Consider the following 25,798-nt stretch of genomic DNA (forward strand, 5'->3'; position numbering starts at 1 on the left):
AGATCTTTTCTTTTTATTTAATAGGAAAGTAGATCCCCTACAATTTTGCTTTTTGTTTGATAGGGAAACATATCCTCTGTATAGCCCCCATAAAAAAAAAAAAGAGCCTTAAGATAAGGCTGGTTTGAGAGTTAGTTGGTTGGCTCGACCTCGGTCTTGGTAGGTTTTGTTGAGGTTGATGCCCTAAAGTCTCGTGTCCTGTAGTTTGTAAACAATTTGTACGAACGCTTGTGATGTATAATATATGATATTTACTTCACTTCTTGATTTTGCTCATCTAAATGTTTTATTTGCTTTACCACAAACCAATAAACTAAAATCCCTAGTTGTCTTTATGTAACTTAAGCATGTATGTGGTGACATAAAAGTGGACCATGTCTTAAGTGATAACCAAATTGGTCTATAGTATATGGATATAGGAGGGAAACCTCATCTTGGTAACGCTACGGATGTGGCCTGCTTTGTGGAATAGATACAAGTGTTGTGACTTGTCACAGATGGTCTGATCTTGATCATTTGTGTAGGAGACATGCGAGCGGGGGTGTCCTATATAAAAGTTTGTATAAGACCTGACCACGAAGTGTTAACGTCTCGTTATATAACACCATTCATGACAAAGACTTTACTTCACTAGGATGACCATAGGTAAAATGACCTAAATCATGAGTGAGTTGGGAACTTCTGCCATTAAGGGCGATCCTTTGATTTGCATGGGTGCGAGTGGCCAGACCGTCGACTCAAACCTACCACTTTGAGGATTCGTCTGATTTGGGAGTTGGGAACTCAACTACACAAGATGAAACTCACTCCTTCCCCGAAGCAGGGGTAAGTAGATAGATGGCTCCCTTAAGGCTGATTCCAAGGCTTGAACGATGTGGCGCCACACACCTTTTCATGGCTCTAGAGGTGTTCACACATAGTTAGACTATGTTGTATTGTTCATTAGAGGGATCAGTGGTACTTAAGGAGTGAGATGTAACTACAAGGGCAAAATGGTAAATTGGCCCAACTGTACTTATGAGTATCTGTGAAGAGTTATCGTACTCATGATTGGTTATATCCGATAGATACAGAAATATATCTGTGGTAAGAAGAGTTTAGTTGTCGGTCTTTAGTGGAATGCCTGACAGTTAATAGATGGTGGATCTCGTGGCTAAAGAGTTTAGTCAGCTATTCATGTATCGTTGGAGCTTCGAGCCATAGGTCCATAAGGTCCCATTGGTAGCTTGGATAAAGGTTGAGAATCAGTTTTTGAGTTAGTTTGAAATGTTCAAATTGACAACTAAATGTATGTGATACATTATTTTGGAGGAAATTGGATATAAATATGATTTATATCAAGTAGAGGAGAAAACATTATAGTTGATATATGATATCAAACTATAGGTTAAGAATATAATATGATTATATTCATTATTTTATTAATTAGGTGGTTATGAGATAATTGGCTGAAGTTTTCTCTGATTTCGTGCGATAATGGGAAGTTCGTTTCAGTTTTAATAACTGAAGAATAAAATGAAAATTGTTTTCATTTTGCATAAGATATGTTAGATTGCTCACGGTCTGAAAACCTTGTATCGCTTAATGTTGAGAGCCTATACGATAGCGCCCACCTAACTAAACGGTCGCACACTCGCGTTTACTAAATGATCGCCCGCGATTATCTAAACAATCGTTTACCTTTACTAGACGATCGTTCAATGCGTCGACCGTAACTAAACGATCGTTTACCTTTAGATAGACGATCACTTAGCAATTACTACACAATCGTATACCCCGACCTAGACGATCAAGCACCCGACTATACGATAGTCATCTCCTTCTTATACTTGCTTGTTAGTAGTACACGATCACTTTTCCTCCTCCCCTCTACCAATTCCATCAAAGTCCACCCTTTTGATTTTCACTTCGAGAATACTGAGGGCTTCAAGTGGTGGTGTCGTCCCTGGTTGCTTGTTGTTTGTGCGCTACTGTTCGTATAGACGACCGTGGTGTTGCTGGGCGATTGCTTGCTGGATGAGAAAGAGTGAGAGGAGTTTCATTCACGGTGAGACCGAGTTCTTGTGAAGAAAGTCTTCAACTGGTAAGTCTCTCAGTCTCTTGTATTTTATCTTTTAAAGCATGCCAGTAATTAGTCTTTTAATGCATATCTGTATGTTAGAATGTATGTGTGGGAATTCTATCACAATGAAATTGGAAAGATTCGCTTCCGCTCATCGGTACTCTTGTATAAGAGATCCTTCAGGTTTATCCTCAAACAGTGTTTCTTTAATCAAGTTTCACATGTTTGTCTTCGACTGTCTCCTCATCTTTCAAGATTCTAAATGATCTTTGGTTTCTGGTAATCCTTGGCCTCAACCTTGGACTATCTCTAGATCTTGAGCAACTTATCTTTCCATCAGTAAGGTTGAACCTTGATCTCAGCCTTGAATACTTAGGGTTCACACAACCTTCTAGACATTAAGATAAGGCTGGTAGAGATCTCTGACCCTTATGTCCTTAGGGTTGGCCTCGCCTACTTTCCACAGTGCACAAGGTGTACTTAAACCCATATGGATAGTGAAAATATTTTACCTTGATGCACTTAGGGTTGGCCTCGATCAACCCCTTAAGCCTCGATCTTGGTTATTTGCTTCAACTCGGACTCATTTTCCTCGACCTTGGTAGCCTCAACCTCAACCTCTACTCTTTACTCTAACTTGTTCTCCTTAGCCTCAATATTGGTCGCCTCGGACTTGGCTCTTCGTTTCTACTTGATCTCCTTGGCATCGACATCATGTCTTCGTTTTAACTTAGTCTCTTCAACCTCAGCATTGGTCACCTCAACCTTTGCTCTTTACTTCTACTTGGTCGCCTCGACCTTTGCTCTTGGCTTCTACTTGGTCTTCTCGGCCTCAATATTGGTCGCATCAACCTTGTTTCTTCGTTTTAACTTAGTCTCCTCGACCTCAATATTGTTCGTATCGGCCTTTGCTTTTCGTTTCTACTATAGGATCGATATGGCAACCTTAGGGAGGTGAATAGGGTTTATTAAACTTAATGAGAATTTTTTCTAAAGTGGGCCTAATTAAACAAATTAATACACTTTTGTCAATTACTAATTTAAACAAGAATTTTTATACAAATACATTTACTTAAAAAAATCAATAAATTAGCATAAACAAGTATAAGAACAAATTGAAGCAATTAATTATATGCAATGAAATCTATTAACAAATTAATGACAAAATTAAATAAGAGAGGGATAGAGAATTTGACACTAGTAATTTTGTAGTGGTTCGGCACAACCAGCCTACATCCACTTCTCAATCTCCTCTTGGGTACTTCACTAGAAGTCATTGACTCTTTCCACAGTTTAGAGTCGAGTTGCTACAATGTTCTTTTTTCAGAAGCAAGAACGAACTCGATCCTTTTCATGGTTGAGGATCAAAGAGTTACAACAACTCTTTTTCTATGATCAAGAGCAAACCTTAATAAAGTATGGAAATATTAAATAGCACATTTATAATTCTCTCAACAGAGTGGATTTATAAGTTTAAAGCACTCAGAAAATCAATACTCACAATATAGTATATCTCTCTCAAGAATAAAACAAAATGAAGCTTGGAAAGAGTAACAATGTAAACTTAATGAATTATGGAGGATTGTAAAAAGATGTAAAATTGTTGTTGAAAAATTTGGGGAAGATGAAGTGTTTAAAAAGAGAGGGAAGTTGGTGAAAATCACATTTAATTTGGGATATTAGATCTTGAAATGAAATTCAATGGTGGGGAATTTTCTTTTTCTTTTTATTTTTTTTTAAATTAGTTGTTATACACAAGAAAAAAAATAATATAATAATATATATCTTTTAAAATTCAACAAAAAACAAATGTTCACTATGTGTCTAAAAACTAGCCATTAGAAATAAACATAAAACAACATTAAATTTATTTTTTAAAAAACCAATCCAAAAATCAAAGCGTCACTCATCCATTGCTCGAAGTGATACCTTTCAATTGATCCAATTTGATGAGAAATATTCCACTACATCATCAACTTGAGATTTTTTCGTTAAGTTTGTTTCAGCTATATTTTCTTGGTTTGACTCCAATTTGAGTGATTCAAATTGCGTTGGAACCATTGTTCCAAGCTCTATACAATAGACACTTAAACATATTCAAATTGTTAGTGAATAAGTACATGTTTGTTATCATCAAAACTATTAATTAATTAATTTGAGATAAAGGGCCAAAAAGCCAACATCTACTTGGTCCCCTCGACCTCATAATTGATCGCCTCGGCCTTGGTTTATCTTCGTCCAAGTTTGTTCTCATCCCTCTTACTCATGCTTTGATAAGGCATGCAGATTATTGGTAGAACACTTTCTTCCCCACAAACGACGCCAACTGTTAATGCCAAAATTTGAACATGGGGTGAATATGTCTGACCTTTACATGACACCAATAGTGAATTTGTTTGAAAGGGAGAAGAATGTTGCCTACAAAAGATAAAATCTACACACCAGTGTGGTGTCATACACACTCTGATGCTTAAGTTAGAGAGTGAAAGAATGTGGAAGATACAGAGTTTGAGAGTAGGACTCAAGTTATCTCATATGAAATTATAATGATATATTTACAGAGAAATTTGACCTTGGGTGTTCTCTAAGGTTTTTGAGTCGTCTTAAGATAATTAGATAATCTACCAGATCAAGGGATGTGCCCAATTTTGCATTTGGCTAGGGTCGGTCGAGGCCGAACGTCTCTCTTATGCCATATCTTGGGCCTAAAATGTTACTTTGGGTCGGGGACATGCGTAAAACATGCCCTATTAAGTGTTTAGCAAGGATTGCCCTTGGTTAAGACCTTAGCTCAAGGTCACTAGCTGGCCCAGGCCTAAGCCAACCTCTTCTCCTAGGCCCATTTCGGTCTTTAGTTTCCATGTTTGGCCCGTATTGTACGTCTCCTTAACTTTGTTGTTTCTAAATGTCAGTTACACCTTTTAAGTCCAAAATCACCCATAACACCGATAAGATAGGAAATGCAAGAATTTACGTGGAAAACTCTCAATTCGAAGAAAGACCACAACCCACCGAAATGAAATCCACCATGTGAAAAATTGTTACAATCACATAGAAAAATTCTCTCCCGATCCCAACTACAATAACACTCTCTCAAAGCTTTTGACTATCCACACTATCTTCCTACTCTAAAAACTAGAGACTACATCAAGAGAATTTAACTAAAGTTAGCACACTTAAGCTTAAAGTGTTTCAAACTGAAAAAATTGAAAACTAAAGACATGAACTCCTTTTATAAGTTTGGAGTCCATCCCCATTCTTCAATTTAACGGATGTAGAACAAATTTCACTTCTAATATTTTGTCAAAAACTCAGTATTATTTAGAAGGTTAGTCCACTTCTTATCAATTCAAAAGTTGAGTAGTAGACAATGTGGAAAAAAAATTTAGAGTAGACTTTGTAAAATGAATTTTATCAATAGGAAAATCGATAAGATCTAATGTTTGAATTTATAATATTTATGTAATAAATTGTACGTCACTCCACCCATAAACGTCATTTAAATTGGGATAATTATATCAGAATAATTGATGCATATCTACAAATATCACAGAAATAAATAAATGTTAACCGTTTAAATTTCTAGATTTTGATTTTAGAAAATTAAGCCCATAAACCCCTTGTTCAACTCTAAATGTCTGCTTTGCTATGTGCTTTTTACCAAATATTTTTTAAAAAATCAAACCAGGTTGAGGAAACAAAAAAAATCTTTAAAAATTGTTTTTATTTTTAAATTTAATTAAAAATTCAAGTATTTTACTTAAGAAAAATATAAATATTTTAAGAATTTGAGAAAAAATAGGTTTAATTTTAAAAAACTAAATAACTATAAGACCTAAGCTAAGGGTAATAAAACAGACCCTAAAATTTGATAACCATTTGATTTTTGTATTTCAATTTTCAAAAGTTAAACTTATAAAAAATACTTTCTTTCACCTATGAACTTTCATAATTTGTCATCTTTGTACTCATAATTTCAAAAGTTCAATTTTTGAAATGTAAAAAAAAAAAAAAAAAAAAAAATTGTTTCTTTTAAGAGAGATAAAAAAGGAAATTAAGAAAAAACAAGTAGAACAGGGATGGTTATTTGTAGCCAAACTGAGTTCCATTTATCTCATTGTTCCTTATTTTAGTGAACCTTTGCTAATAAACTTATGCTAATCCGGAAATCAAGTTGTACTATGCTATAAAGGTAAGAAAATGATAATGAAAATCACATTTATCTAAATCCCATTTGGTAATCATTTTATTTTTTTTATTTTTGTTTTTAAAAATTAAGCCTATTTCATTAACATTTCTTAAAATAATTGCATCTTTCTTAAGTACAATAGTTGAATTCTTAGTCAAATTTAAAAAACAAAAACAACTTTTTGAAAACAACTTTTTTTAGTTCTCAAAATTTGACTTGGTTTTTTAAACCATTAGTGAAAAGTAGATAATAAAGAAAGAAATTTGGAGATGAAAGTAATATCCATAAGCTTAATTTTCAAAAACAAAAACAAAAAGTAAAATAGTTACCAAATGAAACCCTAGTAATTCACTTCTAATTTGGTAAAAAATTGTACATTTATCCCTTTGGTCTGTAGACCGAAATTATACAATTCCATATCATTGTTTTCTTCTAATCCCATATAAGCTCGCAACTTACATTTTCATAATAATTTACTAGTACTATTTTAGCTAAATAACTGGATGGCTATGCAGGAAAAGCCGTATATATACAAAAAGTAATTACAATATCTCCAATCTCTTTTGAAAAAGAGACGTAAGAGAATCAAGCATCTTATGACGAAAATTCCAAATCTCTACATGCTTCACAAACATTCACCTGCAAAGCCCAGTCCTCACGACTTCTCACTCTGCACCAAGCCAGGATAGACAAACGACAATATTTGCTTCAAGGATTTCACCGACTGTTTCAAGAATGCATGACCCTCAACACCTACATTTAATGGGTGTCAACAGAGAAGCGCTAGCAAAGTAAATAGCATTAAGATCACTTGCATTATGGGATAATAGATCATACCTTTCAATAATAATTTGACTTCCCTTGAGAGGTCTTCCACTCGCCCTAATACAGGTCTTATGCCACAAATCTGCACAACACAGTGTTCCAGGTATAGTGTCATCTCCATAATTTGCAATAGCAAACAGCAGAAATTCTGGACATCGACATCGACAATATGCTTTGATTCGTTGGAGTCACAGAGCTCACAAATGATAGCCATTGCTTGATCCTGTATTATAAACAGGGTCAAACAGTTATTTTCTAATTTTTATCATACAACTTCCGGATCTGGACAACCACTAACGTTTACCAAGTGGCTAACAAAGTATAAACACAAAAAACTCAAATGCAGATCACGAAAAACACAATGTTGAAGTATATTAATAGGCCTCTGAAGCCATTACAGCAATACCTGCAACCCGTGTAAAATTTCAGGCACTGGAAGCTCTGGAAAATGTGTGAGGTCAACATAACCTGCATCTTCAGCCTTTCGAGCAGCCCCCTCAGCTTGTAGGCATAAAAACTTCAAAAGAAGAAATGTAATTGTATAGATATGCATGGCTAGACTATCAGAAAAGTATGTTGGATAAACTGGATCTGAATTTTCGGTGGTTTGATCCCCAACTATCAAAGACATTGAGGGAGCAGTGAACTCAGGTTTTGATCCGCAAGCGAGAGGCGAAAGAGCAAACCATCCACTTTTGCTATGGATAAACGATGGTTTCTTGCATTGATCAAACTCCTCTTTGAGGTTTGGAGGACATGTGAAAGGAGCGACCCTGACAGGAGATTCTCCATGGCGATGAGTCACTCGACTAACAAAAGCCAACATATGTATGCATTTCTCACGGAGCTGGGAATCAATTTCTTTGGTTGCCTTAGCCCAAGAGTTTCTATGCCTTGCTAGGACGCACATCAGCATGAGAGTTTGCTCTGTCTCCCTGAGACCACCGAGAGAAGTTTTAGTTCTTTGAGTCCTTGACCTTTTCTTGTCGTGCTCATCAGGGGAGAAGTCTGGTGTATTGAGATGGTACGAGATCAGATAAACTTTCTCCGAGAAAAAGTAGTTCATCACATTATCAAGAACATCTAGGTAAGAACCATCTCCCAAAGATTGCACTACAGCAGTGATAACAGCTAATCCAAGTTTCCAAATCACTTGGTGATTCTGAGCTCTATCACCAGAGATTAAGTAATTTTTGTTATAGTTGAATTGCGAGCAAGTACTGTCATCCGAAAATTGAGTAAACAACAACTGAAGATATGACAAGAGCCCAGATGTTATGAGCATATTAGTACCTCCCCGTACACGAGCAAGGGTCAAGAAGAATTTCATCAATATAGGGACAGAAGACAAATTTTTTTCCTCTTGAAGCTTCAGAAAAAGATGTTGCAGCTGAAGATGCTTCTGTAGGACGGGAAGCCATGTCTCAGAGGATAAAAATTTTCTTATTATCAAGTCTAGAGTAGTCAAAGCCAGGGTGCAGTGCTCAGCATTTATGATAAAGCTACATAATATAGGTAGAAGTCCCAACAAAACATTAGAAAATTCAGCGAAGTCTTTGACATATTCAGGATTAGTTTCTCGATCTGAAAATGAATTAAGATCATGACATTCCACAGAAGAAAGAACCAACTTCAGTAAGAGATTAATTGTCTTCTGAGCTCCAGCAGCTGGTTGGATGCAACTTAATTGTTTAAGACCGGAGCCTGAGGTCTTTAAAATAAGTGCACAAACAGACAGAGGCACAGTTTTATCTGCAGACCTGATAAGGAGAATTATCAATTCCAATTGGGCAGTAAGAAAACAAAGGACACAATTGGAGGCACCCAAACCGAATGCTAATGATTCAATGGTCATGTCGAGATAATGCGATATGTCTGCAATGCAATATCTAACAAGATGATCGATGATGTTTTTTCTGAGTGTAGTCTCCTTCTCCAATGTCTGAAAATATGTAGATGTAACATAGAAATTAGCGAATGATCAAGCAAAAGTTCTTTAGACTTCTTTGAATTAAACCAAAAGGAAAGTGAGTAGAAATGTTTTTTTTCCTCAAAATTAAAGTCTCGAGGATTGAATAAAACGTTATATGATCAATTGAAAGGGAGTCAAATTGCAAGATTGCAATCCTATTTTTGGACGTCAGGTGCACAAATAATCATTAGATTGATATAACCAAATTTCGAAAACAAAATTATGCATTTAAGAATTAGTATATAGCAAAAAGAAAAAAAAAAAGGAATAAAAAAAATGTTCTGCGTTTGATGAGAACTCTAGTTTAATTTTTTTTTTATTCTTATTATTTTCCTCCAAGTTTCTATTAGTGACAAAAATTTGTCCTAATGCTCCAAACTTACATCATCGGCCATCAAAGTTAAGGTGGTTATCAATGCTTTCAAAGCAGTAAGCTTTGATCTGGTGACCAGCATCATTGAGTTTACATCCTCCATGCAACTGAGCATTCTTGCTGCAATCGCCTTAGATTCTTTCCATTCTGAATAATCCCATAGATCTAATCCCAAATCTGTCTGTATATGCACGAGGTCAAACAAGTATGCATCTTTGATGTTCACAAAAATGTCATCCTCATAGTTATGTTGGTGAGAATGGAAAATTTCAGAATCAATAAGATAAAGAGAAAGCTCTCTGAAAGCTCCAGAGCTAATACTACGGCCTTCAAGCTCTCCCTGTAGATGATAATAAAGATCGCTCAATATCAAACTGTTCAATTCATCACCTCCACTGCAAAAGACAGTAAAGAAATTATAAATGAAAGGAATGAAAACGAAATAAATAAAATAAATAATAATGATAACAATAATAATACAAAACAGAGAAACAAGGAAACGAAAACAAAACACAATAGGCATTGTATGAAATATATGTGAAGATACCACACAGGCGCCTCATTTTGGGTAATGTCAAGATACCATAAAGCTCTTCCCTCTACTGTTGGGGCAATTGACCTCTTCTTACGACCTTTCTTCGTTAAAAGGAAAAGCTAGAGGTATTTATGGTAGCGTTGATAAAAGATTAAACTTACCACTAAATCATCGAATGACCTAAAAGCTTAAGCTTATCGGTGACAGTAAATTTAATATTAAATCAACATTTTAACACTCCTCGTACTTGTGGACTTGGAAATTCGTAGAAGACCCAACAAGTGGAAACTAATATTAATTGAGGAGAAAATAACATTGTAGGAATATGAACACAGAACCTCCCGCTCTGATACCATGCTAAGTCACCAATTGACCCAAAAGCTTAAGTTTATGAGTGAAGGTAAATTATTACATCAATATTTCAACACTTACCATATGAAATAAAAGTTGATTGATGAATTAATTATTATTTCAGATTTTAGCTAACCCTTTTATTGTTAAAAGGGTTGCTATTTGTTGAAATTATATTTTAGCCCTAAGGGCATTTTTGTCTTTTATCAGTCTAGGGTTTCTCATTGTTTGGTTATTTATACCTGTTCCTGTATTGGTACTGTATATCTGAATTAAAAATAAAAATTCTTGTCGTGGTTTTTACTCCCTGGTCTAGGGTTTTCCATGTAACTCTGGTGTTTTTTTCTTTTTTTCCTAACTTTTTAAGATGGTATTAGAGCATGGTGATGAAAGCGTCGTTGGAATAGAAGAGATTCAGTCATCGACTCTAGTAGGGGATGGAACTCCAAGAGAAAACTCTAACAGCGCTAAAATTAGGGCTACCGTCGATCAATACCTACGGTCATTATTTGGACCGATTCAGATTCAACCAGCCCTAATCGATACAACAGTTACTGCCGTCGTTGCCGTTGGAGGACCCCCGCCACTACCGACAATGACTTCAACCACATTGCCACCGCTGCCGTCGAGACTCGACCATCCGGCGTCAGCCCAGCCCAGATACGAGCATCCGCCGTCGACTTCCTATGTTTTCCAGTCGCCGGGTTTTACAGCCGCTGATTCCGCTCCAGATCCCGCCGGTGGAAGTGTTTCAGGTCAGTTGTTCTCCCTTCCAGCGTTACCTAGTTCTGTCTATCCATCGAATCTTCCATCTTCGAGTCTTCCTTCATCATCGAGTTTTCCAAGCCCTCTGAATGTGCCCGATATATCGGTCTACCAGAACCCACAACATCATTTGAACCACCCGGTCCAACCGAACCCGGTCCAGTTGAACCCGGTCCAACCGAACCCAGTATAACCAAACCTTTTACAGCAACTTCTTGTCTCCAACTATTTTTCCTCTGGTCAGCCAGCTCCTCCCGTTGGTTTTCCCACACCGACAGAAATGATATCTTCAGGGGTTTATGGGCAGAAACAACCTACAACGATTCATGGTGGGACTGTTAGTGTTCAACAGCAACTGGCAAACCTTCAACACCAAATTTTTGCACTTTGAGCAACTGTTAGATCTTCGGCCAATCCTTCAACAGATTTTCTACCAGATACATACCCAGGGGTTCCGTTATGTTCAGAAACTCCGGTAACTACTTACCCTACTTCACCTTTCACAAACATTATGTCTGGGTCTATAGGCAATTCTGCAGGAATTTCCATTGGCGAAAAACTTAATGGACAGAATTATTTTTCTTGGTCACAATCTATGAGGATGGTTCTCGAGGGGCGGCACAAGTTCGGGTATTTAATAGGAGAAATACCTAGACCAAACCCCAGGGATCCTCAGGAATGGATATGGAAGGGAGAGGATTCTCTCCTTCGCTCAATTTTAATAAATAGTATGGAGCCTCAGATCGGTAAGCCTCTTCTTTACTCAGCTTCTGCTCGGGATATCTGGAAAGCTGTTCAGAAACTTTACTCGAAGAGGCAAAATGCTTCACGTCTTTATATCTTGAGAAAACAGGTGCATGAGTGCAAGCAAGGGACACTCGACGTAACATCCTATTTCAATAAATTATCACTATTGTGGCAGGAGATGGATCTATGTCGGGAAATAGTTTGAAATTTCCCAGTTGACGGGGTTTAGTATTCGAAGATTGAGGAGGCTGACCGTGTTTATGATTTTCTGGCTGGCTTAAACTTGAAGTTTGATGGTGTTTGGAGCCGAATTTTGGGACAAAGACCAATGCCGTCCCTGATGGAAGTTTGCTCAGAGATTAGATTGGAAGAAGATCGAACCAGCGCAATGAATGGTACAACGCCTAATACCCTGGACTCTGCTGCGTTTGGAGTCAAGTCATTGGTTCAGAAAATGACAAACAGAATGGAAAGAACTTTCAAATTTGTGAGCATTGCAAGAAACCATGACATACGAAATATCAATGCTGGAAATTACATGGCCGACCTCCAAATAGCAAGCGGTGTCCTCCGAACGACAAATCTAAGTCCGGTCGCGCCTTCGTTAGTGAAGCAGTTGATGGTGCCCCTCCAGGGATGAGCCAGGTGGATCCAAGTACGGTCGGAATCGGCAATATTGCACAGTCAGGTACTCCCCATTCCTTTAGTTTTTTTGCTGAGGGAGATGAATCCTGGATCCTTGATTCTGGAGCAACGGACCGTCTAACTGGATCATCTGACCAATTCCTCTCCTATTATCCAAGTGCTGGAAATGAGAGAATAAGAATTGCAGATGGGTCATTTGCCCTCGTTGCAGGAAAGGGCCACTAATCCCCACTTCAAGGACTGATTTTGCATAATGTCTTACATGTGCCAAAAATATCATATAATTTGCTATCAATCAGTAAGTTAACCAGAGATTTGAACTGCAAAGTTGTATTCTCACCAGATAATGTTTTGTTTCAGGACTTGAGCTCGGGGAAGATGATTGGCACTGCCCGGCACAATAGGGGGCTCTATTTTCTTTCCGACAATGCTTCGTTTAGGAGTTTATCTAGCACTTGTTTACTGTCTTCTCTTACTATTTCTGAAACAGATTCCTTATTATGGCATTTTCGTCTTGGACATCCAAATTTTGATTATATGAAATTTCTATTTTCCCATTTATTTCGTAATGTGAATGTGTCATCTTTGTCATGTGACGTTTGTATCCGTGCTAAGCAGCCTAGGGCGTCTTTTACCTCACAACCCTACAAACCTTCCCGACCCTTCCACCTGATACATAGTGACATTTGGGGCCCTTCGAATGTCACAACGGTATCAGGTAAACGGTGGTTCGTTACCTTCATCGATGATCACACTCGTCTTACATGGGTGTTTCTTCTTACAGACAAGTCTGAAGTGACGACGGTCTTTCAACAGTTTTACACTACCATCGAAACCTAGTTCAATACCAAAATCGTCATTCTTCGAAGTGACAATGGGCGTGAATTTGTTAATCAGACCCTTCGTGAGTTCTTGAACTCGAAAGGAATTGTCCACTAAAATTCCTGTGCCTATACACCTCAGCAGAATGGGGTGGCCGAACGGAAAAATCGCCACCTCATTGAAGTAGCCCGATCCCTCATGATACCTGCATCCTTACCCTCGTATCTATGGGGGGATGCTGTTCTTACTGCAGCTCATCTCATAAATTGGATGTCCTCTCGTGTGCTCAAATTCCAAACCCCCTTAGAACATTTTAAAGAATCCATCTCGTCCACTCACCTTTTCCCTGATGTTCCTCTTAGAGTTTTTGGGTGCACCGTGTTCGTCCATAATCATGATCCTCACCAAAGTAAATTTGCTCCTAGGGCCCAAAAATGCGTCTTTGTTGGTTATCCGCTCTATCAACGGGGCTACAAGTGCTTTCAGCCTTCCTCTCGAAAGTATTTTGTCACCATGGATGTCACATTTCTAGAGGACAAGCCATTCTTTCCCGTTAGTCCTGTTCAGGGGGAGACTTCGAGTGAAGAGGCTAACACTTCCACCTACTCTGTTCCCTTAGATTTGTTTCCCGAACCTATCCCTGAAACAGAAACAAATGAACCTATCCTTCCTACAAAACAAGTGCCTTGGATAACCTACTATAGGAAGCATCTCCGAAAGGAAATGGTTCCCGAAATTGTTTCCCCTATTGCTCCGCCGAAAGGTGTTCAAGAGTCAGAACCGGAACCAGCTCAGGTTCAAGGTACCCCTAGTCATAATGACAATGAGTATGTTAAAGGTGATATAGGGGACTCAGGTGAAGTCAAAGATGATGACAGTGAAGTCAGGGATGATGGCAATAATGAAGCGCCCAGTGGTGCTCAGGGGATTGAAAATGAACAACAGTTGGGTACAGATCAACAGATTGACAAGACCAATGAGATTGAGGTTGATGCTACCTTGGATTTGCCGATAGCTCTGCGAAAAGGTACTAGGTCGTGTACCAAACACTCTATGATAAGCTTCTTGTTTTATAGTAACCTGTCTACGAGATTTAGAGCTTTCACCACCAACCTGGATAATGTGATAATTCCGGGCAATGTGCACAAGGCTCTGAAAATTCTCGAATGGCGAGGTGCAATTATGGAGGAGATGCGGGCCCTTGAGACTAACAAAACATGGAATTTGGTTAGTCTTCCGAGAGGGCACAAAACCGTAGGGTGCAAGTGGGTGTTTACTGTCAAATACAAGTCAGATGGAACTCTCGACAGATATAAGGCCAGATTGGTTGCAAAAGGATTCACTCAGACGTATGGAGTGGATTACTTAGAAACCTTCTCACCTGTGGCAAAACTTAACACTATTCGTGTCCTCCTTTCTGTGGCTGTTAATCAAGACTGGCCTCTCCATCAGTTGGATGTGAAAAATGCGTTCCTGAATGGTGAACTGGAAGAAGAGGTTTATATGAACCCACCTTCAGAGTTTGAAGCCCAGTTTGGCAATCAGGTGTGCAAATTAAAAAAATCCTTGTATGGACTGAAGCAGTCCACTAGAGCTTGGTTCGATCGATTCACCACCTTTGTTAAATCTCAAGGGTTTGTTCAAGGGCATTCAGATCACACCTTGTTCACTAAGAAGTCAGCACCAGGAAAAATAGCAGTATTGATTGTCTATGTTGATGATCTTATACTATTAGGAGATGATTCAACAGAAATTGACAGGTTGAAATGACGAATGGTAGATGAGTTTGAGATAAAAGATCTCGGTACCTTGCGATATTTTCTAGGAATGGAGGTAGCAAGATCAGTAGAAGGGATCTCAGTGTCTCAGAGGAAATACACAGTCGATTTGTTGAAAGAAACTGGAATGATAGGGTGTAAACCTACATATACACCTGTAGAAGCCAATCTCAATCTGATAGAGTTAGCAGATGATGTTCCTGTAAACAAAGAAAGATATCAACGGCTTGTGGGGAAACTGATATATCTATCACATACCAGACCTGATATATCATATGCAGTTAGCTTGGTCAGTGAGTTCATGCAGGCTCCGTGTGAAAGACACATGGAGGCAGTCACACGGATTCCGAGGTATCTGAAGTCTTCTCCTGGAAAGGGCTTGGTTTTCAAAAAGCATGATAAAAGGTGTATAGAGGCCTACACAGATTCTGACTGGGTCGATTCTGTTACAGATAGGAAATCTACCTTAGGATACTGTACCTTTGTGTGGGGAAACTTAGTTACCTGGAGAAGTAAGAAGCAAGGCGTCGTGGCTAGAAGCAGTGCCGAAGCCGAATATAGGACTATGAGCTTGGATATATGCGAAGAGATTTGGTTGAAGAAGGTTTTGGTAGATCTACATCAAGAAAGTCATGACCCGATGAGACTTTACTGCGATAATAAGGCAGCCATTAATATTGCACACAATCCGGTTCAACATGACAGAACCAAACACGTTGAGATTGACCAACACTTCATCAAAGAAAAACTGGATAACGGTAGCATTTGCATTCCTTATGTTCCGTCCAGCCAACAAGTTGCGGATGTTCTCACCAAAGGGTTACCCAGACAGACTTTTGACACCTGTGTTAGCAAGTTGGGTCTCATTGACATCTACGCTCCAACTTGAGAGGGAGTGTTGAAATTATATTTTAGCCCTAAGGGCGTTTTTGTCTTTGATCAGTCTAGGGTTTCTCATTGTTTGGTTATTTATACCTGTTCCTGTATTGTGTACTGTGTATCTGAATTAAAAATAAAAATTCTTATCGTGATTTTTTCTCCCTGGTCAAGGGTTTTCAACGTAACTCTGGTCTTTTTTTCTTTTTCCCCTAACTTTTCAAGACTATTTATACAAGCTACAAGCCAACTGAAACTAACGGCCAATTTACAAGCTGTAGGCCAACTAAAAATAACAAATCAAGAAACAAATCTTGATTTTACAAAAAGTAAAAAATAAAACTCCAACCACAGTCAATTATATAAAACAGTGATCAAAATACAAAAAGACCCTCAGCTAATAGTAAAGAGACTACATCACATGGTATCAAAGCCTCGTGATCGATCTCTGGTAATGTTAAAGTGTCCTGCACCTTTACAATTAGATCAAATCTCTTTAGAAATTTTTCAATATAGTGTGATTGACATAGAGAGAAACCAGTTTTAGTTTTTCTAATCTTAACACCAAGTATCACGTCAACCTCACCTAAATCTTTCATTTCAAATTGTGATGATAGAAATAATTTGGTGAGGAAAATGGACTTAAGGAGCAAAATGTGAGTGTTTAAGTATTAAATTAAGTTTATTTGGTCATACTGAATCACTAAAGGCTGTTTAGGATTGACTTGACCTCATATACTTGGGCATCCAACCACCACGGTCCCTTTTTCGTCATAAGCCACCCCCATTTCGTCATAAGCCACCCCCATACCCCATGCGACCTACCCTTTGAGCCATGATGGGCTTGCATGCCAGCCCAGTGAAGATCTTCAACATGTTCCTTTTTTGATTGTTGCTATTCTCTTGCTTGCTAGAAGAAGCTTTAGGCTATTTTTCATCTTCATTGGGTTTTTGGAGCCTCCTTTACAGAAAAGGTTCTTCAAGTATTAACCAGTCCTTTGAAGCCTCAATTCCAATTATTACGGGTCAATGCTATCAAAGCATTGCTTGCTGCATTATGGTTTGAAAGAAACCAAAGGGAGTTCCACGATAAATCCTTTTAGTCGTCAAATCGATTTGAAATTGCAAGGATCAATGCCTCTACCTGGTGCTCTCTTTCCAAGTTCTTTGGGAAAATTTTCATCCAAGATATTTGTTTGCATTGGGGGGCGTTCATTTTCTCTGCTTAGCTCATCTTATGTAAATCTTAGAATGATGTTTTTGATATTATGTTTGTCTCATGATCTACTCTAAATATTTTGTTTCCTTGTATTTGAAACATTAGTCTCTTTCCATTAATTCAATGAAAAGTTATGTATCCTTTAGGAAAAAAAAAGAAAAAAATTCAAACGGGTAATTGATCGAAGAAAAGAATCGACCAACAACAAACCCAAAGAGACACCATCTTGAGGGGTCATGTTGAGAATCCCACGCTGAAGAGATAAGGATAACTCACAATATTTATAATATACATAGGGTACTCTCGTTGTGAATTGGTTTTGAAATGAAACACATCTTAGTAGTTTGTTGTCTCCCACCCAAAAGACAAGAAAAGGAATACTGTTTTGAATTGGCATGCAATATGCGATTAACAGGTAGCAAAAAATCAAACAATCAAACCAAGATCACAAGTATAAAAAAAGTCTGTCGACCGATGCGCACAAGGAGGCACTAAATCAAGCCCCCTACCAAACCTCCTCGTTCGATCTCTCTGCCTCCCAAAAGGTAACAAAAGACAATTACAAAAAAGGGCTCCAGTTCAAAATATAAAAAGAGATCAATGATAAAAGAAACATTAGTTGTTTAGAAGTGGACTATTATTTAGAAGGTCAATTAAAATAAATAAATAAATGGAAATTTCTTATAAATAGAAAAATCTAAAAAAATATTTACATTTTATAACAAAAAGTTCTAAAAGTCTAAAAGTGCTTTATACTTTAGGAACTTTTTGCTAAAGTGTAAATATTTTTAAATATTTTTTATATTTAAAAAGGCCCCTAAATAAATAAATAAAAAGGAAAAAAAAAAACAATATTCTACCTGTAACCTCGCTGCAAATATTGTGCTGATAATTCTGCAAAAGCAGGCAAATTGATAAGCTGCAAAAGAAATCACTGCAATTAGACTGATATGAAGCACTTGGCAGGCATTGATTTGACGAAGGACAAAGAACAACTATTGAACCTTTTTCAACAGCTCATGGATCTTCCCGAGCATTGAAACTGACAAGCTCCCCCCATCACCAGTTGCTAATTTTGACATCGCATGTACAATGAATAAACTGGAAGCAACCTATCATCAAGTACACGACTTGTTAAGCTCAATAGACAGATGCAGCAAACAGCTCTGAGAAAAACATATCAACTTGTCAAGGTAGCTTTGAACATAAGCTCTATCAAAGCAACATTGGGTGAAAAGGTTATATGTAAGACAAAGTCCAGCAAGTAACATAAAATAAATAATTTTTTTTCCCCTAAAAAAACATAAAATAAAACAAAAAAACAGAAACCAAAACTTAGTGTACAGAAGGGTAATTAGAAATTACCGATGTTTTTTCAAAAAGCATAAAGATGTAAGAAAGAAACAATAAACTGAATGAAAACCACCTTTGCCCGGTGATATGTTTCATTATCAAATTCACAAGAAGCAAGCAGCTTGGTCAGATTGCCTAAAAGGAAGCCATCACATGCAGCTGATAATATATTCTTGACATCAGAGAGACTAGAGGGTAATCTCGAATTTTCATTGCTCACAGCAATCGCAGCTTTGTCCTTTGGTCCAGCTTGTTCTACAATCGACTCACCATGTAGCATCTTTTTTTGCAGAAAAATGTCATACGACATTATTTCCACCATGGATGAGAGTAACAAATATTTGTAAGCAGAGTTTAGATCCTGCATCCCAGCAATATTTTTGGCGGCACAAGCTTCTCCAGAAACGAAGTGTGAAACACCGTCTGTCAATTGTTCCAAAACCTTCTCTGAAGTTTTCATCCTATCCAAAATCATTATAAATGGGCCAGCTGTCTGCCAAAGTGCCTTGAAAAAATTGAGTACATTCAGCTGTATCCGGAGGTTGCTGAAGATCAAAAATGGCAAACAAATTTAAGTTAAGACAATAGCAATAAATAACACAAGGAATCTAGCACCCAACAAAATAGACACAAGACCCCCAATTTAAAATGTAAAATAAAAGGATTAAGCTTTTGATAATCGGGAGGGATTCTTTTAGGGAATGAACCTTTTTGCATGCTTATTGGCTTCCTTTAGATATTGTAAAAGCGCATCAATCATACTTGATTTCTCCAATCCTGATGAAGCCGGCAAAGAATCTTTAGTTTGATGAGTCCCACCACCATTGAAATTTAGTTGGGCATTCAAATTTTCCTTGCTAGCTAATAAAGTGACAAGGAAAGAAGGCTGTAGAGAGGACGCATGAAGAAAACAAATAACAAATCAGAATAATGCCACCTAGGTATTTGGTAACAACAATATAAAATGGTCTAAAATGTTCCAATTAGAATTTATGCGCACCAACTTGCTGGAAGCCTTCTAACCAACACTAATTACAAACAAAACTTTACAATTCAACCACATCAACTTGCCGGAAATGTAAATTTGGGAAGGGCAAAGTTTTACATTTTCAGGTTTCTTACCTATACTCTTTCAAGTATGGAAATTTCGGAGGAATATTAGAGAGAACCTTAAAATCCTAAAAATATTATATAATGTTTTAATTTAAAACAAATCAAGAGGGAGGCATCTTAAATTTACGAGTGCCATGGCAGAATGTTTGAGGAAATCGGGCTTATACATGTGTAGTGTTGCCGTGTCCGCAGGGAATTAGGCCAAAAATGATCATTGTCTACTGTTAATTTACTTTCATTATATGATTCCAGAGCTAGCTCCAAGAGCACCACGTGGAGGCCAAAATATTTGATGATGTCCCAGCACTCCTCTGACTTAACACAATTCCTCCCAAAACTTTCTGATTCCTCTCGAATCAAATCCTCCAATGGATAGCAAAGACAGTGTTGGACCAAGTCACTTTAGCTAGGCCACCAAGGATTTATATCGGAGGATTGCAGCATCTTAGGCCAAAAGTCTTCAAATGAAAAGGCCAACAAGCATCAGCAAAGGAGCAGATGTGTAAACGAGCTGAGAGATAAACAACATAAGGGCATTCTTCGGATTCTACACCATGTACTTATAATTCTTTTGACCGAGGATCCACATAAATTTTTTTTCTTGGGGATTTTGGCCATCCAAATCAACTCGATAAGCCTAGGGTCAAACCATAAATTTGTGGATGAAAGTTTGGGAATTACAGAGCCAACCACGAAACGGCTATTGCTATAAAGCGACTAGATTTTGAGATCATTACAACTAAACAGGCTAATGGAGTTTAAAGAATTTGTCCGACGACCCAATCTACAATCTTACAAACATAAATGATAAATATACACATACAACACACCTTATATTACAAAAATATCAAGAAAACCCAACAAGAAGTTTAAATTGAAGTAAAAACTAGTAGATTATTGACCTCCTGGGTACTAATAATAAGTGCACATATACTTAAGAATGTATTCACGTGTTATCCCCAATGTTTATAACCATGAAATAAGTAGATTCAATAACCAACCTGATAAAGTGCTGCCGAAGTCAACATGTTAACTACAGCAACAAAGAGATCTTCGTCCCACACAGACTTTTTTAGAAGTATGCACTCAATTGATTGCCTCAAATCTGCTATCTAAAACCATGAGAACAAAGAAACATGTCAATCGAAAAATAGTTAGTCCTATAAACAGAAATCAAGTGAAACTAGCTCAAGAAAGAGTACTATACTTGCTCATCATCAAGACTAAAGCACGCACTAGACAAATGGGGTTGCAAGTCGTCTGTTATTAACAATAACATAGATAGTACCCTTGCTGCACCGACTTGTACTCTCTGCAGAAATATCACAACCCATAAATCTTTGGTACAGATAATAAACAATGATAAAAATATTATAAAGTAATAAAAAAATTCCGAGTCAGACTCGTACATTTCAATAACGAAAGAGATGTAATGGAAAATCTAGACCATAAGCATATTAAAGGACTGCTTACATACTTGCAATAATAAATTTTTTAGCAAACTAACTTTTGGTCATTGAGATTTCAAAACTACTTATAAATGGTCTGTAAGTTCATTTGACTATTATTTAACTAATGGATGGATGATTTGGCAATAAACTCTCCCACGACACTCCACTGATCTGGCACTTTTTTTTTTTTTAAGAGAAACTAAACTTTTCCATTGATGAAATAAAAAGAAGTTAGTTCTTAAAAGATACAAGCTCCACTAGGGAGAGGACAAATGAAATAAAAAACAATAAAAACTAGGAAACAGTTAGATAATACAATAATAGATGAAGATGAAATTCTAAGAAGGATAAATGAAAGTTCTCCAATTAAGACTGATATTCGGATTTCAATAAAGACATTATAAATTTTCAAACAAGTTGATTCAAATTGATCAATGGATCCATACCACATTTCGAAAATAAGAAAACAAAGAAATGACCGCTGCTGCTATAGGAATGGGTTTAGTTTTCAATGATATCAATGCTTGATGAAATACGGCAGGTGCAGCTGACGAATCCTGAAATGAACATATGTCAGTCTTACCCCCAATCAAACCAGTTTTTAATTGATCAAGCACAATATATTTATGATATTAAATTGCCTATCCAAAACTTATAGAATATAATGAAAAATAATAATAGGTTTCTTGATTGATCTACCCACCCAGCTCAACTGCATTTCAAATAAGCAGAAGGAACTTGAAAAATAGTACTGGTAATAGAATGTGCTTTCCATGAGTTAAGCACCATCAAAAGGCTGAAGAATCATTTATCTAGAATATGTCTTACATGTTATCTTCCTTCATTGATTTTAATTACCAATTTACCAATTTTCATAGGGGTGTTTGGTTCACCAACTCAATGTTTGGCCCACCCACTTAGTCGTTGAGTTGATTATTACCAACTCACCTCAACTCAACCCATTTCTTCCTTTCTCTAATGTTTCCAATGACTCCACCTATTGGCTACCAACTCCAGCAAATACCACCGCCTCACTCCAGTGACATGCTCTAGTGACCAACTCCAACAACCACCTTTGAAAAATACCACATCTGGCGATCAACTTTGACAACCACAATCTTTGCATGACTATCTTCAGTGGCCAATTCCGTTGATAATCTCCGACAACTAACTATAACCCCAACTCAAATGATCATATATTTAAAAAAACAGGAACAAAAAAAAAAAAATCGACCTATGAAAGGATTTTAAAGAAAATTTTGAACTTATTAGTTCATAGTATTTAATAGTCTTATAGTAATTTGACATTTAATAGGAATAATTTCAGTATTAACCAAACCAAACAAATTATGTACAAAAACACTTTTGAAAAAAATATATAATACATATCGTAAAACTCTTAGGTTTGAGAGAGAATCAGAATACTCTATTCATTCACTAAAGATATGAATATATACAAGTGTACAAACATAGAAAAGGAAAATATAACAAGATATTTACAATAATGGGAAATCCTAACAATGTTTCCGAACACGAGAATAACAATATCATCAGATCTCTTAAAAAAAATCGAATGATCTGACGTGCTCTTCCGCATTCCAAAGCTTTCAATCACTTAACTAAATTTACCAAACCAAGCTCGTGGACTTTTCTTTAATCCATACAAAGATTAACAAAGGCGACACACCGTTCCATTCTCCCCCTGAGCAACAAACCCTGGTGGTTACTACATCTACACCTCTTCTTGAAGATCACCATGAAGAAATGCATTTTTAATATCAAACTAATGTAAAGGCCAATGATTGATTGAAGCTAATGAAATAAAAAGCCTCACAAATGCCCTTTTTGCTACAGAAGAAAAAGTATCAGCATATAGTCAACGCCATAAGTTTGTACGTGACTTTTCACTACAAGGCACACTTTTAACCGAGCAACAGAACCATCAGGATTGACTTTAACTGCAAACACCCATTTGCAACCGATAGCTAATGAAAGAAACAAAATCCTAAATACAATTATCATCTAAGGCAGTCATGTCCTCCACCATTGCGGCACACAAACCAGGATGAGACAAAACTTCATGAACAGTTTTAGGGATGGATACAGACTCTATGGATGCAATGAATGAACATGCGGAGGACGAAAAATGGTTATATGAAACAAAAGAGGAAATAGGATGAGCACATGTATGTTTACCTTTACGAAGAGCAATAGAAAGATCATCACTCGTTTCTGGATCCGATAACGAAGAAGACTCTGGTATAGGGCATGGAATCGAAGGAGACGAAGAAGTCTTTGGTACAGGGCATGGAACTAAGGAGGTTGTCATTGAGTATAGACCTTAACGATGGGTGGAAAAGTAGAGGTAGCCATAGGTAGAGATGAATTAGGAAGAGGATCAAAAGGATAAATAACTGTGTAGACAAGGAAATCATCCTCTAATTCTGTATGCTCCCCCTGACTCTTATTCGAAGAGAAAGACGGTGATGAAAAATGAGGAATGTTAAAAAAACATCAGGAGAGACGACATATTTATTTAGACTAGGACAATAACACCAATACCCATTTCGAACACAGGAATAACCAAGGAAAATACATTTTAAGGTCTTTGGATCCAACTTGGTATGTTGAGGTCGAACATCCCAAACAAAGCAGGTACAACCAAATATTTTGGGTGGAATGGGAAACAAATGTTGCTTGAGGCATAAAGTACGAAAAGGTATCTCACCCTTAAGAATGGAAGAGGGCATGCAATTTATTAAGAAACAAGTTGTGGAAACAACATCAGCCCAAAAGAATTTTGGAACATGCATCAGAAACATCAAAGCTTTGGCTATCTCAAGGAAATGACGATTCTTTCGTTTCGCAACCCCATTTTGAGATGGAGTATCGACACAAGAAGATTGATGAAGAATGCCATGAGAATCTAAATAAGACTTGAGTGCATGAGAGAAATATTCCTTAGCATTATCACTCTGTAGGATTTTAAAAGCACCACTAAACTGAGTTCGAATTTCAGCATGGAAGTTACGCAAATGAGAAAGTAACTCAGAACGATTTTTCATTAAATATAACCGCGTAACACGAGAATAGTCATCGACAAATGTAACAAAATACCTATACCCTCCTTTGGACTCAATAGAACATGGAACCCAAACATCAGGATAGATTAATTCAAAAGGAGCACTAGCTCGTTTATTGACTTGAGGATACAAACTCAAACGATGAAATTTAGCAAACTGACATGACTCACAATCTAAAGAAGACAAATGTTGAAGTAGTGGACGAAGACTCTTCAACACAAAGATAGACGGATGACCCAAACGACAATGCTCTTCAAAGGAAGACTACACGTTAAAGCCTGTGATGGCTGTGGGTGTTTTTGGTTCAAAGATGTAAAGACCTCCAAATTCACGCCTTTTACCAATAGTCTGTTTCGTCGTAAGATCCTGAAATAAGCAATAACCAGGAAAAAAGAAGACAACAATGAAGATCACGAGTGAGTTTACTGACCGAAATCAAATTAAACAAGAAATGTGGTAAATTTAAAACTGATGACAAAGAAATTGATTCAAATAGCACCTCCTGGATTTGATCTTTGGTTATTGGGATGATCTTTGGAGCTATTTGATTCAACCCCCTTATTACCTCTATAATCATTTGTGTGCCCAATCAAAGCACTACTAGAATCAGATGACATAACTGCTTGTGTCTTCTCTGTACAAAGTATTCGAGTATAAGCTTCTTCCAATGATGAGATATTTGAGCTTGACAACACTTGATCTTTGGCCATCTCATATTTAGGTGCAAGACCTACTAAAAAATTCATGATAAACAACTTTTCACGTTGAGCCATTAGAACTTTTGGATCCGTGCTGATTGGCATCAAGGCATTGAATTCTGCACATGTATTTTTAACCTCCATAAAGTAACTTGTAAGAGATTTTTCTCCTTGATCGTGTTGATATAGAGTCTTACAAACATTAAACACTCTATTAATATTCTCTGTCTCAGAATAAAGGAAATCCAAATATTCAAATAGTTCTTTGACTGATTCGCAATGATTTACTAGTTCAACGATTTCACGGTCAATAGAATTTTTTATTTGTAGAAGCATTCTTGAATCGTCCTGCCGCCAAATCTTTTTATTTGCATCAATCGGCGCCTCTTCTGTGATATGATCATCCATCTCCATGCTTCTAATAAAGTGGAGAACATTTGATCTCCATGAATAGTAGTTGGATCCATTCAACTTGTGTTCAGTTACTTTTGACACCATAGGAACCATCTCAGACATGACAACTAGCTTCTTATCAGCCATTACTTCAAAAAATAAACATCGAACAGAAGAGAATAAAACCTTAATTTACCGAAGAGATGTCATAACAAACAGTGAGTATATAGCCCAAACAAACACACCACCAAGAAGAGTCAACAAAACCGAGGAAACCCCTAGAAGACGAACTGAAACAATTGGCGCACGCGCCTACACGCGTTGGCACGTGGATCGAAAACAGAAGGGAAAAGTGGCACGTGAGTCTCACGCGCTGGCCAGATGGAATCCAGACTTTGGGGTTCTGTAGATTGGCGGCTGGGCTTCTCGACGAACTTGGCAGTGTCGATAAACTACCTTTTTTTCCCGACAGCAGAGGCGAACGAACCAAAGACAACAGCTGTGAGCAAAAGTGTAAACTTACCCTTCCACAAAACCCTAGACGTAAC

At 37.2% G+C, this 25,798-nt stretch overlaps 1 protein-coding gene across 2 annotated transcripts in view; it reads right to left on the reverse strand.

Annotated features, from left to right (window-relative positions):
• Window positions 1–6,573: 6,573 nt before the first annotated feature.
• Window positions 6,574–25,798, reverse strand: part of LOC120089385 (nucleoporin (DUF3414)) — an 86,397-nt gene continuing 67,172 nt past the window's right edge. For both annotated transcript variants that reach the window (XM_039046836.2, XM_090305853.1), the window contains 11 exons: window positions 21,523–21,633; window positions 20,833–20,937; window positions 20,627–20,737; window positions 19,220–19,398; window positions 18,586–19,057; window positions 18,164–18,271; window positions 18,020–18,078; window positions 9,432–9,816; window positions 7,483–9,018; window positions 7,089–7,299; window positions 6,574–7,004 (listed from right to left, as the gene is read on the reverse strand). In XM_039046836.2, coding sequence (XP_038902764.1) covers window positions 6,907–7,004; window positions 7,089–7,299; window positions 7,483–9,018; window positions 9,432–9,816; window positions 18,020–18,078; window positions 18,164–18,271; window positions 18,586–19,057; window positions 19,220–19,398; window positions 20,627–20,737; window positions 20,833–20,937; window positions 21,523–21,633 — 3,375 coding nt within the window. In that variant the 3' untranslated portion in view covers window positions 6,574–6,906. The remainder of the gene's footprint in view (window positions 7,005–7,088; window positions 7,300–7,482; window positions 9,019–9,431; window positions 9,817–18,019; window positions 18,079–18,163; window positions 18,272–18,585; window positions 19,058–19,219; window positions 19,399–20,626; window positions 20,738–20,832; window positions 20,938–21,522; window positions 21,634–25,798) is intronic.

Source organism: Benincasa hispida, chromosome 10 (assembly GCF_027475165.1).
Source record: "Benincasa hispida cultivar pf3 chromosome 10, pf3_genome.v1.1, whole genome shotgun sequence".
Lineage (NCBI taxonomy): Eukaryota > Viridiplantae > Streptophyta > Magnoliopsida > Cucurbitales > Cucurbitaceae > Benincasa > Benincasa hispida.